Below are 18,273 nucleotides of genomic sequence, written 5' to 3'. Positions count from 1 at the left end.
TCTGGCATCCTCTGATGGACTTTCTCAACGACCCTGCTCCTCAGATGAACATAAAAGACAACACCACTTGCTGCATGATCCAAGAACACAAAGTCGGCATTGTCCCCGACCACAACAACATCAAGATAATCACCGGGAGGAATCCAACCGTCCCTTACAAGACGTGTGCATGCCTCACCCTCACAGACATAAAATGTGTCCACCAGCAGCCAGCCTGCACCATTGCCGTTGCCCGACATCCGATGGAGCCACACAGTGAGCTGAAACCCGTCTACACCGACGAGATAGAGCCCAGAATCCTCCGCACATGAGAGCTTGTAATTGCGGCGCACGCTAACTGGGAGCTGAAGGGTGAAGAAGCTTGCCGCCACCAAATCTAGACCCAGACCCAGGGTGTACCCTGAGGCGGTCACCACGAAGACCTTGACATGGACAGGTGGTAGGATTTCTTGAAGGAAGCCTGTGTCAAACGAGAGCTCAAGTTCTGGCACTGCGGTGGCAGGGACGCCCCATCCGCCGTATCCCAGGACGTACAACTCCGCGTAGACTTTTAGACGGACTGCCCAAAGATAGAGCAAGGTGATGCCGTTGCGGCCCCCATCCCCGGGCAGGAACATCTCGACGATTCTATCTTGAGTGGTGTCACAGTCAAGGTGGGGTAGCGGGGTCGTCGGGAGGACGGCTGCGGCCTCCCCGGCGAGCAGCGGAGTGAGGGAGTAATCGAATCAGCCATCGTTGCAGAACCCTATGATGAGGCGGCCGTTCCGGCAGTGCTTGATTCGCAGGCATCTGCAGTTTGGGTTGATATCTCACAATACACTTCTGTGAACTTCAGGTTCTTTTAATGAAATGACAGATGTTATTAAGATGAATCTTGCACGACTGCAGATAGAGGTGCACACATTGTTTCATGACAACTTCAATGCATGCAAAAGCACATTTCAAACTAAGGGTAGAATTAAACACAGTGAATCAACATACATTAGTCAAAGGAGATGCAATCAAACCAATCTAGATGATTTTTCTCTCATCAATTTCCATTACCTCATCAGCAATATACCTTCCTATCTAGCTATATAAATCACATCTAAAATCCCTTTATCTAGTGGATACCACAAAAATAAGTAGAGAACTAGCTCCAGATCACACCTAACGATTTCCCCTAGAACTACTAGTAGTAAAGTAGTGATGATGGACGGATTAATAGCCTTGTGGACCATTATTTTTTTGAAAATAAATAACTATTATGGAAGATGGATATGACAACCAACATTCAGCATGCTCACCTTATAGTATCGTTTGAGCCATCCCAATCCAGAGCACAAATGAAGCTTGCTTGCCAAAAATTTGTACTTACAGTCATTTCTGTTCCAGTTGCTACTCATTAGTACGTACCTGTCTTACAAAGGTTTTTTTACACCACTGGTCGCTATGATAAATTCTTTATCTTCCATGCAAAGGCAGAGCTCCTTCTGTTTCCGGTAAAAAAAAATCTTCATTACTGACAGGTCTTCATATATGATATATCTTATACACACTGCAGTCAAGCTTACAAGATTCAGTGCAGTTCAGCTGGATATCTCATAATACACCTCTGTAAACTTCATGTTCTTACAATGAAATGACAAAGGTTATTAAGATCAATCTTAGATGACTACAACACCTAGTGTTCTACGGATGTGAGTCTGTGACATGAACTCTACACATTTGCATTGCTAAGCTCACTATCTGCTAATCAAGATGGCAACCAGTACATGCAAAAATCTACTATATTTTGTATATCGGGCAAATAGCAGATAGAGTTGCACACATTGTTTCGACAGTCATGACGAATTCTATGCATGCAAACATGTTTCCAACCAAGTAGAGGAATTAAACACAGTCAAATAGCATACATTAGTTAGAGGAGATCCAATCAAACCCATCCAGATAATTTTGATATCTCATCAATTTCCATTTCCTCGTCAGCAAAATACCTTCCTATTCAGGATGTGATGATAAGCTATGCATGAGGGATGGCCCTTTCAACAAATACAGGTAAAAACTTCCCAAAAAAGACTGCCAATCTTATGCATGGATACCAGGATTACATGACACTGTCAAACTAGCTAGTCTGGGAACTTGATAGTGGAAAACACCTTTTCACTTTGTTATAGAAGCCTTGACATATCTCTTTGTGATAGGGATGAGATTACCGAATAGAACATAGAATGAAAAGAAGGTTAATCTTGACCTACCATATCTTTTAGACCTTTATATCAACTATATACTAATCTAAACCCAATCAGTTTGTGGTTACTGAATTGCATTGCAATGTACTTATTTTAATCTGCGATGGAAAATTAGCAACATAAGTATAGAAAAAAAAGGGTTAAACAAATAGCACCCAATCGGTATGTCTACTTAGGATGACAGCATGTATTCGGATGTTCCCTGGGGTTTGTAAAACGAAATAAAGGTCAACGTGGCCCATGGAGTGCTCTACCTCCGGCCATCGACATCATTCACTTAAAGTAGAAACACATTTATTGGGCAAACAAATGATCTACTGCGATGCCAAATGCAGCCTATGTAGATCCTTTTTTAGCTCGTACCATACTGGGCTCACTGGACCAATGCATCTGCCTCAACATACTAACCTCCCTGAAACAGTGCATTTACCTCCAATTATCTACTACCATTATATAGCTCCAATAAAAACATATACGATATGGCACTATATTCTCCTCTCTTTTTTTAGAATCACTATATTCTCCATTTACTGAGGAGGATTATATATACCATGGATTCTCTGACGGTCTTAGCAGAAAGCCAGCTCCATAAGCAAAGCATCAAATTAAGCAACGACAAGATACGCATAAGCTCCTTTATTATTGCTCAGGATACTCATCACAAAGCATCCATTGTTCTGTTATATGACAACAAGCAGTAAAACTGAAAGATCATGACCACTAATATGTTTGATGACCTTTCCAAAATTATGTAGCTGCACTGCACACACTATATGATCACTAGCTTAGCTCGATTTCGAGGTTACGATCACACATAACTGCACGCACGCATCAGCCACTACTGCTGTCCATGACTCTTCAGAGCCAAAGGGCGCCGGCCTGGCGGAGGAGTGGCACCAGCTGACCGCCGAGGTGCAGCGTCATGACCTTGTCAGTGGATCCAATGAGCCTTCCGCCGATGAAGACCACCGGCACGGGTGGGCTCCGTCCGACCATGCTGGAAAGCACCCTCTCGACATCCTTCCCTTGGGGGTCCTTGTCCAACTCGTGCACAGTCCAGCTCACGCCCAGCTCCGTGAAGAGCGTCTTCACCGTGTGGCACATGCAGCAGTTGCTCGCCCCGAAGATCACCACTGCCCGCTGCGACGCCAGCTTCATCACTTTGTCCGCCATTGTTGATCGAGCGAATTGGTGGCTAGCTGTAGGCTCTTGTGTCTTGGGGCTTTGTGATCGATCGATCTGATTAGCTCAGTTCAGGTGAGCTAGCTAGAGGCTGTTGTGTTCTTGGAGTTTTATGATGGTAATGACCCAACGGTGCTTATTTATAGATGACCGCGGCGGGTAAAGAGGAGGGAGTGGTCGGCGCAGTATTGCAGGCTTAATTGAGGTGCAAAGGAATCGCGCTATGAGATGTGGCTAATCGGGAAGAATATATGTTCTCTGTCTAAAGGTTCTATTCTAGCCACCTCCTTTTGTAATCTTTGCTTTTGGTAGGGGCCAAAATCATACAGTTAGCTATGGCCGGGAGAGTGGCTGATCTTCGATATTTTTTAGTAGTGTCTCGAATAAGTAAAGATGAAGAAGAAGCAAGATTCGAGACAGGCTGAACTTTTCTTGTTAGTATCACACATAGAAAAATGATGCGAAGAATCAAGATTCAAGATAGGCTTAACTTTTGTGGTATCAACTGAATCAGTGCTTCAGCTGATGATTTAACGGATCCTGATAAGCTAGGTTTAGATCCACCCTAATTGCTAGTGTTTTGCCATTTGTGCATGAGAAGGAATATTGGTTGTGTGGAGTTGTGGGCATGATGCATCACATCTAAAACCCTTCATCTAATGGCTGCCACTAAATTAAGTAGAAAACTAGCTCCAGACCACACCTAACAATCTCCCCTAGAACTACTAATAGTGAACTAGTGATGATGGACGGATTGTACAATCTTTTTTTGCAAAAAATAAATAAGTTTTAATGTGGAAGATGGATATCACAACTAACATTCAACATGCACACCTTGTTGTATCGTTTGAGCCATCCCTTCGAGAACACAAATGAAGTTCCCTTCCCACAAGTTGTACTTTCAGTCATTTATGTTCCAGTTGCTGCTCCTCATTTCTACTTACCCTTCTTCCAAAGGTTTTTTACACCACTGGTCGCAATGATAAATTCCTTATCTTCAATGCAAAGGTACAGCTCCTTCTGTTTCGGCTCCAAAAAAAAAATCATTACTGACAAGTCTTCATATATGGAATATACATACTGCAGTCAAGCTTAGAAGATTCAGTGCAGTTCAGGAGGATATCTCGCAATACACTTCTGTAAACCTTGACACCTTCTCTTAATGAAATGACAGAAGTTATTAACATCAATCTTACATGACTGCAACACCTAGTGTCCTACGGCTGTGAGTCTGACATGAACTCTTCACATTCGCATTGCTAAGCTCAGTATCTGCTAATCAAGCTGGTAACCGGTACATGCAAGAATCTACTGAAATTTGTATCAGGCAAATAGCAGATAGAGTTGCACACATTGTTTCGACAGTCATGATAAATTATATGCATCCAAACATTATTCAAACCAAGGAGAGAAATTAAACACAATGTTTAAAAAAGAGGAAAGCGTAAGCGAAGCGGAAGGTCACAGCTTAGAGCAATGGACGCTTAAGCGCAGCTTAATCGCACTTAAGCGTTTTTTGAAATTGGCTAGAACTTGACAGATTTTGAATAATATACACAGGAAAATAGGAAACATGGCACATGTGTAATTGAATAGCCATCTAAAATACAGTTCACACCATAGCGAATACACATTAAGTTCACATTGTTACAGTATATGTGGATTGCCTAGCCCTTTCCGTAAGTTCGGACTTTTGGTTGCGTTGGCTAGTGCATGAAGCTTAACACACATAACAAGCAAAATAACAACTAAAATGCAGTTCAGTTCAAATAGTCATAGCTTAATAGAGATCATGTGGCCATAATTTTGCCAGCATATGAAGGAAATAGTTCCCAAACAGAGCCTAATAATAAGATAAATGGGATATTCCCATTATTGCGCAAGCAGACAAGCAAAAGTAGTTCAAAAACAGTCAAATTCTGGCCAAATTTAAAAAAAAAAAAATTAATCTACCACTTAAGGCAAAAGCGAGCGCTTTGCCATCGCTCAGCGCTTAAGCGTCGCTTGAAAACGCTTTCTTGAACACTGATTAAACACAGTACAAACTTCCCAAAAAGGACCGTCATTCTCATGCATGGATACCAGGATTAGATTACACTGTCAAACTAGCTATTGTGCGAACTTGATAGTGAAAAACACCTTTTCACATTGTTACAGAAGCCTTGAAATATCTCTTAATTTCTCGTGATAGGGATGAGATTACCAAAAAGACCCTAGAACAAAAAGAAGGTTAATCTTGACCTAGCATATCTTTTAGACCTTTATATCAATATATCAACTACTCCCTCCGTCCCAAATAACTTTCCTTGGATTTGTCTAGATACGGATGCATTTAGACACGTTCTAGAGTTAGATACATCCGTATCTAGAAAAATTTGAGACAAGAAATTTGGGACAGAGGTAATACTATCTAAACCCGCTCTGTTTGTGATTTCTGAATTGTGTATACTTATTTTGTAATCTGCAATGGAAAATTAGCAACAAAAGTATACAAGAAAAGGGTTAAACAAATAGCACCCAATTGGTGTGTCTGTACTTAGGATGATGGCATGTATTCAGAATTTCCGTGGGGTTTGTAAAGCGACATGGAGGTCACCCTAGCCCATGAAGTGCTCTACCTCCAGTCATCGACATCATTTGCTTAAAGTATAAACATATTTATTTGAGAAACAAATTATCCATTGTGACGCCAAATGCAGCCTAGGTAGATCCTTGTTTTTAGCTCGTACAATACCTCCTAGCTCACTGGACCAGGGCATCTACCTCAACATACTAACCTCCCTGAATTAGTGCATATACCTCTGATTATGTACTACTGTTATATAGCTCTGAGAAAAACGTGTACGACACGACACTATATTCTCCATTTATGAAGGTGCATTATATATAATGTGGATTCTCTCACGATCTTAGCACAACAGCTGGCTAAATTAAGCAATGTGTCAAATTAAGCAACGATATGATAAGATAAGCATAAACTTCTTTAATATTGCTCAGGATGCTCATCACAAAGCATCCATTGCTTCTGGCGGTAAAACTAAAAGATCATGACCGATAATAGGGATGAAAATGGAGCGGAAACAGACAATGGAGCGAAAACGGACAGAAATGGGTGCTGCCACATTTGTTTTCATTTTTGTGTGAAAGTGGAAATAAATACAGAAACCCCGAAAATGAATATGGAAGCATATACAACCGGAAATGAACACCGAGCGAATACGAAGCGGACACAAAAACAGAAGTGGGTGTTGGTCGGAACATAAAACCCTACCCATAGAGAAAACACAAGCATACTACCAAACTTAATCAACTATTAACATGGTTACCAAATAATATGATTAGGTTAGCAACTGAGCATAGTATTATAATAGTACTGGAGAATGACATAGGGTCAAGTTGACTACATGCATGGTCATGGAAGTTGGGCCTCGGTGCCTCACATGGGTCATTCTGATCACTATGTCATTATGTTTTGTTTGGTGGTTGGGCTACAAAGCAGCCATAGTTTCATAGTAAAAATGGAAAGTTCCATTTCCGTGCTTGTTCCGCCGGAAAACACCGTTCCGTTTTTCTTTCCATTTTTGCTTCCGTTTTGCAAATTTCCATTTCCATCCCTAACCGTCAATATGTTTGATGCCTTTCCCAAACTACATAGCTGCATTGCACACACTATATGATCACTAACTTAGCTCGATTTCGAGGTTGCGATCACACATAACTGCACACACGCATCAGCCATTGAGCCAGAGGGTCCCAAAATTATGTAGTTGCACTGCACGCACTATATGATCACTAGCTTAGCTTGATTTCGAGGCTGCGATCACCCATAACTGCACACACGCATCAGTACCAGAGGGTGCCAACCTGGCTGAGCGGCACAAGCTGGCTGAGCGGCACAAGCTGGCCACCAAGGTGCAGCGTCATGACCTGGTCGGTGGGTCTGACGAGCCTGCCGTCGATGAAAACCGCCGACACAGGTGGGCTCCGAACGACCATGCCAGCAAGAGCCCTCTCGACGTCCTTCCCTCAGGGGTCCTTGTCCAGCTCGCACCGTCCAACTCACGCCCAGCTCTATGAAAAGCGTCTTCACCACGTGGCACATGAAGCAATTGCTCACCCCGAAGATCACCACCGTGCGCTGCGACGCTAGCTTCACCACCTTGTCCCGAATTGCTGATCGAGCCAATTGGTGGCTAGCTGTAGGATGTGTTTATTGGGGCTTTGTGGTCGATCATCTGATCAGCTCAGTTCACTTGAGCTAGATGTAGGCTGTTGTTTCTTGGGGCTTTGTGGTCGATCAGCTGATCAGCTCAGTTCACTTGAGCTAGATGTAGGCTGTTGTTTCTTGGTGTTTTATGATGGTGATGACCCAAAGGTGCTTATTTATCGATGAATGCGGCAAATAAAGAGGACCGCATGGTCGGCGCAGTATTGCAGGCTTAATTAAGGTGTAACCGTGTAAGGGAATCCTTATGAGATGTGGCTGATTGGGTAGAATATATGTTCTCTGTTGGAAGGTTTTATTCTATAGCCTTTTGTATCTTTGCTTCTGGGAGGGGCCAAAATCATAGTTAGTTGGGGCCAGGAGAGTGGCTAATCTGAGATAATATTTTTAATGATGTGCTCAGTAAGTTTTTTTTTTTAGAAGAATCGAGATTGAAGACAGGCGGAAGTTTAGCTATTAGTATCATATCTACGGAAAAAAAGGATGGTGGCACCAGACAAAATAACTCCTTCAGCTGATGATTAACCAGGTACCTGATAAGCTAGGTTTAAATTCTTTTTTCTGGAAACCACTGGGAATTTGGGATAAAACTCCATCTAATGAATTCCAGCACCTCGTGTAATATTTGCTTTTGGGAGGGGGCAAAGTGATACAGTTAGCTATGGTCAGGAGTGTGGCTAATCTTTGATATTTTTTGTAATGATGCCTCAAATGCATAAAAATGAAGAAGAGTCGGGATTCAAGATAGGCTGAACTTCAGTTATTAGTACCATATATAGAAAAATGGATGGTGGTAGCAATCAAATCAATGATTCAGTTGATGATTAATCAGGTTCCTAATAAGCTAGGACTGGGCGCACTCTGATTTACTGTTTTTGCCACCTGCCCGTGACAAGGAATACCCATTGTTATGGAGTTTGTGGACACCATGCATCACATATGTTTTCTGGCTGCCATTGGGATAAAACTTCATTTAATGGCATCTATCAAATTTTCCCTTAGAACTAATAGTAGTGAACTAGGGATGATGGTTGGATTATAGCTTTGTAGATATAAAAATTGGAACACAGAAGACAGTTTTAATGTGAATAAAAATGGACGTCACAGCACATGTATACCGTCTTATCGTTTCAGCCATCCCTGTCAAGAACACAAAAGGAACTTCCTTGCCAAAAGCTGTATTTTCAGTTATTTCTCTTCCATTTGCTTCTTGTCATTTTTATTTGGCCACCATTCAAAGTTTTTCTACACAACTGGTCATTACCAGAAAGCCCGCATATATGGAATATTTTATACAAACTACTGTCAGCTTAGAAGATCGGTGCAGTTTTGCTGGATATATTTCAATAAACCTCTGCAAAATGTTTTTTTTACTGAAATGAAACACAGATTCTTAAGACCCAACAACCAACATACATGACCGCAATATCTATTGTTCTTAGGAAGAGAAATAACTCAAAGTACATACCTCTCTATTGCAGAACTCATACTCAGTTTAGATAGTACAATGATCAAACACAGGGGGGTCATTCCTCATGCCCCACTTTGTTCTGCGCTGGGAAGATAGGCGGCCAGATCATCATAACAGGAGAGACACGTACGTGGCCAGCAGCTGCACGTTTATACCCACATTCATCTGCCCCCCTCTGATAGACCTTCTCAACCACCCTGCTCCTCATATGAACATAAAAGAGAGAGCCACTTGCTGGATGATCCAAGAACACAAAGTCAGCATTGTCCCCGACCGTGACAACATCAAGGCAAACATCATGAGGAACCCAACTGTCCTCTGCGCGAGGTGTGCAGGCCTGACCCACACCGACACAAAATGTGTCCACCAGCAGCCAGCCTGCACCATTATCGGCGCCCGACATCCGACGGAGCCACACACTGAGCTGAAACCCATCTGCACTAACGAGATAGAGCCCGGAATCTTCTGCACATGAGAGCATATAGTTGCCCCGCACTCCAACTGGTAGCTCTAGGGTGAAAAGGCTCCTGGTGGCCAAATCTAGACCCAAGGTGTACCCTAAGTTGGTCACCATGAAGACTTTGCCATGGATGGGTGGTAGCATTTCAAGGAAGACGATGTCATCCGGGAGCTCTATCTCTGCCCGACCCCTGGCAGGGGCGTCCCATCTATCAGATCTGCAAGATCCCAGGACGCCCATCTCCGCATACACTTTTGGCCAGTTCCTCCACAGATTCACCAAGGTGATGCCATCGCGGCGCCCATCCTCGGGTAGGAACATCTCAGTGAATCCCGTTTGAGTGTGTCCCTCCCAGCGGTCACGGTGGGGCCGGATCCGTAGGAGGTCGGCAGCAGCCTCCCCGGTGAGAAGCGGCAGCACGAGGGGGTGATCGAATCTGCCAGCGTGGAAGACCTCGATGATGAGGCGGCCGTTCCGGCAGTGCTTGATTCGCGGGCATCTGCGGGCGAAGGCGGCGTCGCAGGAGGAGGTCGCGCGGCGTATGGGGGCGGCGAGCTCCGGGGGCTGCTGCGGGAGAGGCACGAAACGATACCTGCCGGGGTAGCCGACGCAGACGCCGAGGAGGCGGGGCGGGTTGCGCTCGCGGAAGCGGCGGAGGAAGGCCGGGTCGGAGGCGTGGTGGAGCCACCGCTTGGAGACGAGGGCGGCGTGGACGAGGCAGGTGGGGAAGCCGAGGCGGAGGAGGATCTCGCGCAGGAGGTCGTCGTCGCCAAGCACCGCCGCCACCGACGCGAGCGCGGCGGCCGCCGTGATCCGTCGATCTCCGTCCATGATTTTGGCCAACCAAAGTTTGGGGGATTTTCGGGAGGGAGGGGGTTTCGGCGGGCGCGGAGCAGGAAATGTGCGAGCGTTTCCTTCCTTTTTTTTTTCTTTTCTTACACGAGTATTCCGCTAGTCCATTTTCAACCGTTGGATTGTGCCCTTGCGTCACCTCTTACGTCATCTTCATCCCACGTGTGCATCTCGTCCTCGAGTATTCCGCCAGCCCTTTTTCACCGTTGAATTAGGACACTACTAACAACATCTTCAACAGCCGCGCAAAAAGGCGCGCGCGCTAAAAAACGGCAGTTTACCGCGCGCAGGACTGAAATGCACGCTCCAGCGGCGGAGGGATAACCGTGCGCGCGGGAACCGCTAGCGCGCGCGCGAAAAGGCGGCAGCCCGCGCGCTATTTTTGCGGCGCCGCGTCCCGCGCGCCCATAAAGGCAGCGCGCTGCCCTGCTTCTCGCGACGCGTTCTCTCTCCCTCTGCCTCTCGCGCCGCCGCCGCGTTCTCTCTGCCTCTCGCGCCGCCGCCGCCGCCGAGCCACCATGCCGCCGCCGCCGCCGTTCTGCGTCGGGCTACCGCGGCGTTCGCCAGCGCCCCAACGGCGGGTTTTACGCCGAGATACGCTCCGGCGATCTCCGGCTGAGCCTCGGCACCTACGACACGGCGCACGAGGCCGCCCGCGCGTTCGACGCGGCGGCGTGGCGCCTAGGCAGGCCGCGACTGCATATGAATTTTCCGGACGTCCGCACGCTCCAGCAGGCGTTAGACCTGGCCCCGCCGCCTCGTCTAAACTCCGCACAAGACCGTGCGGAGCACACTGCGCTGCAGCGCCGCCTCCTCGTCGCCCAGGAGGACGAGCGGGTCATGGCGGAGTGGCACCGGCGCCACCCGGAAGACGTCGCCTACGAGCAGGAATACTGGGAACGGCGCCGTGAGGAGGACACGCGCCGGCGCCGCGAGGAGCGGTTGGACAGACGTCGTCGAAAGGCTTTGGCGTGTGCGCAGGCCGACGTCGTCAATGCAGGCGGGAGGTCCTTCTTCACTGAAGAAGATGAACGTTGGTTTGACATCTGGCTGTCAACCACCGACGACACCGACGATGATGGTGGTGCAGATGACTGGAGCGACTAGGATTAGTTTTTTTTTTATCGAACTATCTACCACCGAACTATCTATCTATGTTTTCGAACTACCTATCTAGTTGCTATCTATGTAAAATAACTTTGTATCTTTTTTATTAATGCAATCTATTTATTAAAAAAAATTGTGCCCGCGCTGCATTTTTGGGCACTGCTGGAGCGGCGCGCGCGCTGCATTATAGCGCGGCTGTTGGAGCCAGCGCTGCGCGACGCGCAAAACCAGGCGACCAGCGCGCGGCAAACTCGTTAAGCATCTCCAACAGGCGCGCTTCGCGCCGCGCCTAAAAAACGAGTTTGCCGCGCGCTGGTCGACTGGTTTTGCGCGTCGCGCAGCGCTGGCTCCAGCAGCAGCTTTGAAATGCAGCGCGCGCTCCGCTCCAGCAGCGCGCAAAAATGCAGCGCGCGCGCCGCTGCAGCAGCACCCAAATATATGGCATTTGGACAAAAAATAGTTTGAAGCATTCATCAAAATGCAATGAACATGTGAAATTTAACACAAAAAAGTTGATAAATAAAAGTCATGCCCACAAGTTCATCCAACCAAGTTCAAAATGCAAACCAAGTTCAAAATACAAGTTCATCCAACAAAGTTGAAGACATATAACACATCAATCATCTTCCTCGTCTTCTTCCGAAGATGATTCTTCCGCCTTCAAAGATGAATCTTCCTCCCTAACCTCATCACGCACCGCATCACGTGTAGCTTCGACGGTCTTGGCAAGATCTTCAACGGCATTTTCATGGGTATGTGTGTGAGGCACATGGAAAGACATTCCACCCATGGCCGGAGGTGCACCCATGCCTCCCATGAGAGAAGCAAAACTCATGCCACCCATGCCTCCCATAGCGTTGGAGGGTGCTCCAAAGCCACCCATGCCTCCCATGGCAGCCGGAGGTGCACCCATGCCTCCCATGGCTCCGAAGCCACCCAAGCCTCCCATGGCGCCGAGGCCCATGCCTCCCATGGCGCCGAGGCCACCGGCACCCATGCCGCCAAGTCCACCGCCACCCATTGTGCGGATCATGGCTCTTTTTTGAATCAACACTTCTTCACGGGCAAGGTTGACATACTTCTTTTCGGTTTTGTCCTTCTTGCACCCATCCGGTCGTTTTGGTTTCGAGTATGAAACCGAGTTGGGTGTGGGGCTTCTCTTGCCGTCATCACTTGATGCATCATCCTCCTCATCATCATCATTCAACTCAATTGTGCGCTTGCGTTTGTTGCTCAAATGCAAATCATCCAAATCTTCACGCTTCTTCCATTTCTCATCATCCTTCAACACTTCGTAGCAATGAGGCAAGGTAAAGATCTTTCCTTTCTTGATCTTCCCCTTCTTGGTTGTCCTCGTCTCTTCTTTGAACAAGTTTTGTGCAATGTTGTACTACAAGAAAAACAAAACAAGTTAGCACTTCAGACACCAAAAACAAGTATGATGAACATGTATGAGATGCCACTTACTCTATCATCCTCATTTGTGCCACTTGGGTTAAGCTTGTCAACTGCCTTTTGTGCGACCGCCCACTTTTGACAATCCGAGTTGATTGTCGACCATCGGGACCGAAGTGATCTCTCGGAGCGGTCAATTCCACTCACGTTCTGAGCATCAAAGTGTTCTTTCATTCGCCCCCAATAAGCATCTCTACTTTGATCACCTCCAACGGATGAATCCCTCGACACTTGCAACCAAGTATTGCATAGTAATTTGTCATCGTTGGTGGTGTAATTGCCCGCTATTCCTTTCGGCGCCTCGACAATGCCCTCACCCTCCTCGTCCACCTCAAACTCATGGTCGTCCAAATGGATGTCATTGGTTTAAGACCAATGCGAATTGTTGGACCCAACACCCATAGTTGACATGTATGCATCATCGTTGAGACTACAAAGTTTTTTTGAACAATGCAAATATAAGCTATCTATATGATGATGTATTGAAAAAATAACAAGAAAATAAAAGTTGGAATTTTTTTCACCTTGGGGGCATTTCGTCGAACACGTGGTGCGCGTCGGCCGCCGGCTCAACGAGTGAGCTCGCCGGCGCTTCGGTAGACGCCGCGCCCGTCCGCCGCCCTGCAACCTTCTTCTTCGCCTTCGAGCTGCCAGAGCCGTCCGTCGCCTTCTTCTTCGCGGATGTTTTTCCTTTCTTCGGCTCCGACGCATTGGGGAGCTTTGACGGTGCGGCGGCGGCACGGGACGGCGCCGGCGCGACGCCACCCGTCGGCGTGGTCATCCGCGACGGCAAGAAGAGGCTGCACGCGAGGCCGACGGTCGGCGGAGCTCCGGCGGCGTCGGCGGCGCCAGCGCCAACGCCCGCCGCGCTAGGGTTTTCGGCGGCGGCGGCGGTGGCGGCGGCTGCGTCTGCGGCGGCGGCGGCGGGGGGGTCGCGGCTGTACAGCGGGGTCAGCGGGGTGCCGGTGTGCGCGTCCATGGTGGCAGGGGCGCTGGCGCCGGCGCGCGCGGGAGCAAAGGAGGAAGAAAAGGGGCGAGTTCGCGCGCGCGCTCGAGTCTGCCGCGCGCGGAAGTAGACGCCCGAAATACACAAAGCGGGATGAGGCTATGGCCAGCGCGCCCAACTCGTTTTAGCGCGCGCGGTTTTTTCGCGCCCGCTGGAGCTGTCCGCCGCGTTGCGCGTGCGCTATAATTGCCTTTTTTGCGGCGCGACGCTAGTATAGCGCGGCTGTATTGTGCCCCGTGTCATCACTTACGTCATCTTTGTCTTACACGTGCATCTCATCCTCCCTTCACTGTCTCGCACACACATTTCCAAGTTTGCAACCTCTTGCATGAGCAACCACCAACACCCTTGTGCAGGTCGCGGCAGGATCCCATGAGTTGTCACACGGCATGACCCTAGAGCGTTCTTGCGCAGAAGATTGTCTCCATCGTCGCAACCGCTGGCCACGCGTTTGCATCACCAAAAAAAGAATCACTAGCCGTCGGTATGTCTCTATAGGTGCATCATCCTCGCCTGCCCTGGCCGCCGCACTATTGAGTGCGCTTGCTGACAGTGTCATGGACTAGGGGGGTGCTAATCATGTCGGCACCCCAATCATGGGCTGGCCGAGGACCCCACACGCCCGAAGAGTGGGCCACATTTGTCATGCTCCATGACATACTCAAGATGAAATCCTTTGAAGACTTGGTGCATATTTCAAGTCACATTTAAATCATCTGCATGTTTATCCCTTGATGTAACCGACCTACATACCCCGGTGCCTATATAAGCCAATGTGATTAGATTGTAGGGTTAGATTCATTCGTGTGTGGTCTCGAGGTAGATCATCTCGTACTTTATACCCATGCACCAATCAATACAATAGAAGCATGACACAAGGTTTTACCTCTTCGGGAGGGCCTGAACCTGGGTAAAACATTGTGTCCCTCTTGGCCATGTTACCATTAAGCTAAGATCACTAGCTCGGGACCCTAGATATGATCCGCCAGATTCAACTTCGACATTGGTGGCTCACGTAATTCCCGATGTGTGATCGAAATGGCTAAATGGCTCACCTCTAGTTCGACGATGGCGTCCGTTGTGACATGATTTTTTTGTCGGGACAGATACTCATCTTCAACAGTGTCGCGTTTTATGCGGATTCGGCTAGCCACCTTGGCCAGATCAATAACTTCACTCCAGGTCGATGTTGGAGATATGCCCTAGAGGCAATCATGTGACGATTTTCATTTCCTATGTATTTGTGAGTAGTTTGTATTGTCCTTGAACATCATCAGTGATATGTATCAATAGTATGTGACTTATTTGTGAGATAATATATTGTATGATGATTGTTCTAACAGTCCCTAGTTGTTAAGGTTATACGAACACACTAGATCATCGATGGCGCGCGTTGTTGCGCCCATGTTTTTTGGCTCTTATTTGTTAGGAATATAAAGTAGTATGTATACAATTGTTTACAATGCTTTGAAATAATGTGCTTTTTGGTGGCTTGTGTTTATCTCCAATTTTCAAAATAATGTCAAGGAATTGAAGAGAAGAATCTAAGAGACTTCTTTATTCAAGTTGTGTTTGTTGGTTGACGGCGTGATTGATCATGACCTCTTTTGGCTCCTAAAGTAACTCTTGTAAAGTATCACATCACAAAACCTAGAAACAAAAATGTTGAAGAAAGAAGAATATTCAAGGAAATAAAAATTAAATTAGATGGTACAATTGTTAAGGATTTTTTTGATAAAACAATCTAAATTAATTCCTAACTCCTCCTTTATGTCAATGACGAATCAAAATACAACATCTCTTTCTAAACACCAAATAAGAAAAAAAAACATACAATGCTATATCAGGTAAACTTTTACCTTTCGCAAGTTATCAATCTTCTAGTTTCAATGCAGAGAATGGAAGTAGCAGCGACATCAAGATGAAATGCCTTGGAGACTTAATTATTGTACTCCCTCTGATCCATATTACTTCTCGCTAAAACAAATGTTTGTAGCACTGAAGTACGTCTAGATACATTCATTTGAGCAACAAGTAATATGGATGGAGGTATTATTAATCAGTACCTATAGCGCTATGCCTTACATGGTACTGTTATTGTTAGGAAAAATAATGCCTATAATGCCACCATTTCAATGTTTGGTATTGATTTCCGAGCAATCCTCTTCATGTTTATATAACCAATAAAAAAGTATGCCTACTGAATTTGGAAAAGAAGTAACAATGAGAATCATGTTGTCCGTGTGCCATCATATGCATGCTCATAAATAAAATGGCAAATACAAGAATGTTTTGTATGACAAAAATTACTTCATATCTAGGAGGACATATTCCCTACCTTCTAATCCTTTAGCAATTTTCATGAAAAGATTATCTCATCTTGTTACCTTGCATGTAAAGTGACCTCGAAATGGTTAGACAACTATTGTATTGTTAGCTTGTCACTTGAAATGGATCTACATTATGTCTAACATACGATTTGGAGGTTGGAGTATATTCAAACACAAGATGGAACTCCTCGAGTAAACAATGATTTTTTAAATGGAGATATCTAACCCTTTCTGCATGCCAGTGGTAAATGCATCTGAACATATGCACAATTTGTATCTGTGAAATAAATAACTCAGCTGAAAAGATCAGGTTAGCATGCACAATTTTAAAACTCATCATAATAACCGATATCACAGGTGAGGTTCCCATCCAATTACAAAAAGAAGTCATGCATTTCTACAAAAGCAACTCATAAGACGCTATAACCAATAAACATCAGTTCAACTTCAGAAGTTAGCGCATGCTTCCATTGTATAAGCGGCTACTCCGTTTTGCCAATATCACAAGAAAGAAAGGTCCATTACTCAACATATAACCTGGCTTAATACAACATATAAAGTATGCAGAAGGTGCAAATTTAAAGTAGTACTAAGACACATGTGTAGTTTGAAAAGACTAAATTTTATTAAAAAATAATCAAAAAATTCAGAATTACCGTCGGCTTATAAGGTACTCCCTCCGTTCCATTATGTAAGGTGTATTATTTCTGGCACGGTGACCAAGGCAGGTAACTATACACATGTTAAGACAAAATTAACCTTGACAAAATCATTGATTAGAGGCAACAAAATCATTTAGGCTAGGAAAAAGTAAGAGATATGCACAATCATGAGAGAGATTATTTCCTTTTTCTCTTTACAAGCACAACGGCCTCTCATGGACGACACAGAAGCTTCAGGAAACAACAACAGAAAATATGTTAGCCAGCTGTGTACAGCACCATGAGAGCCCAACCTCATCACATTTTTTTGTCTCTCTCTCTCTACCTTGATATTGTAGACGTGCAAGCGCAATGGAACTATGAAAGCACATAACCACATCCACAAGCGTGTGTGCACTCGTGCACGGTCTGGATCTATATAGTTATGAATTCTACTTGAGTTGTTCAGAAAAAGAATTGTGCTACTTCATGTTTTCAGACAAGGACTGATGGCCCCAAAAAAAATGAGAAGGAGGTAAGGTGGGAGGGCAGGAAACAGCGCACCTTCACTCGTGAAGGGACAACAACGATTCCATGGAAAACACTCTGTTTTGTTTCCGTGGTCGCTCGCTCGCACGGAACGCTTCACTCAGTCGTGAGGCCTGCAAATGTGAAAGCTGATTTTTTTCCCTTGTTGCTCACACAAGCTAGCCTGGCGTCACGGTCATACCTCGCACGGAACGCTTTGCTCGCACATGACGACAAGTCGAATATCAGATGTATGTACCATAGTAAAACTGCAGGTATTGACAAATTAGAGAACAGAAAACTGTAGTACTTAATTAATTACCTTCTTGTAATACTACACTATTCATACCTCAACTTGGTCCACTTGATTCAGGGGAAGATAATATTCATGATGAAGTAGTGTCCGCGTTAACACCAGAATCGTTTCCTAAACCCCCCTTCAGCCTCATGTTCATTTGAAGCTATGTAAAACGTAAGTACCTAAAATAACACCGATCAACCATCAGCTGGAACACCATAATCCGATGCAATCACAAGAGGACCGTGAACAAAGATAGCCCCAATGAAATAAATCATGAATCAATCTGAGCGAGAGGTGTAATTACCTTGTGTGGTCTCATACCGGACCCTTTATTCATGGACCCTTTCATCACCAGCCATCACCAATATATTCTTCTGCCATCCGGTGGATCAAAACTTTCTGTATATGTTGCATCCCTTCCAACCACACGTACATATTTCTTTTAGGGTTTGGAGAACTGAGAATGAGATATGGGAGTAGATGG

General features: G+C 45.8%; 2 protein-coding genes across 4 annotated transcripts; both read right to left on the bottom strand.

Annotated features, from left to right (window-relative positions):
• Positions 1-996: 996 nt before the first annotated feature.
• Positions 997-10,444, bottom strand: LOC123445377. Of its 3 annotated transcripts, none has more exons than XM_045122351.1 (3): positions 9,107-10,444; positions 4,248-4,433; positions 997-1,537 (listed from the first exon to the last, which is right to left on the bottom strand). In XM_045122351.1, exon 1 carries the CDS (start codon positions 10,398-10,400, stop codon positions 9,165-9,167), a length of 1,236 nt encoding a protein of 411 aa, XP_044978286.1. In that variant the 5' UTR covers positions 10,401-10,444; the 3' UTR covers positions 997-1,537; positions 4,248-4,433; positions 9,107-9,164. The 3 variants fall into 3 exon arrangements, with proteins under 3 accessions (XP_044978286.1, XP_044978285.1, XP_044978287.1); XM_045122350.1 differs by having other exon boundaries at positions 997-1,472; XM_045122352.1 differs by lacking the exon at positions 4,248-4,433 and having other exon boundaries at positions 997-1,472.
• Positions 2,853-4,253, bottom strand: LOC123445378 (putative glutaredoxin-C2). Its single transcript, XM_045122353.1, has one exon. It carries the CDS (start codon positions 3,402-3,404, stop codon positions 3,090-3,092), a length of 315 nt encoding a protein of 104 aa, XP_044978288.1. The 5' UTR covers positions 3,405-4,253; the 3' UTR covers positions 2,853-3,089.
• Positions 10,445-18,273: the final 7,829 nt, after the last annotated feature.

The sequence above is a fragment of the Hordeum vulgare genome, chromosome 3H (genome assembly GCF_904849725.1).
Source record: "Hordeum vulgare subsp. vulgare chromosome 3H, MorexV3_pseudomolecules_assembly, whole genome shotgun sequence".
NCBI classification, from domain to species: Eukaryota; Viridiplantae; Streptophyta; class Magnoliopsida; order Poales; family Poaceae; genus Hordeum; species Hordeum vulgare.
Note: the sequence above shows the minus strand (reverse complement) of the source record. Positions and strands in the feature narration are given on the sequence as shown.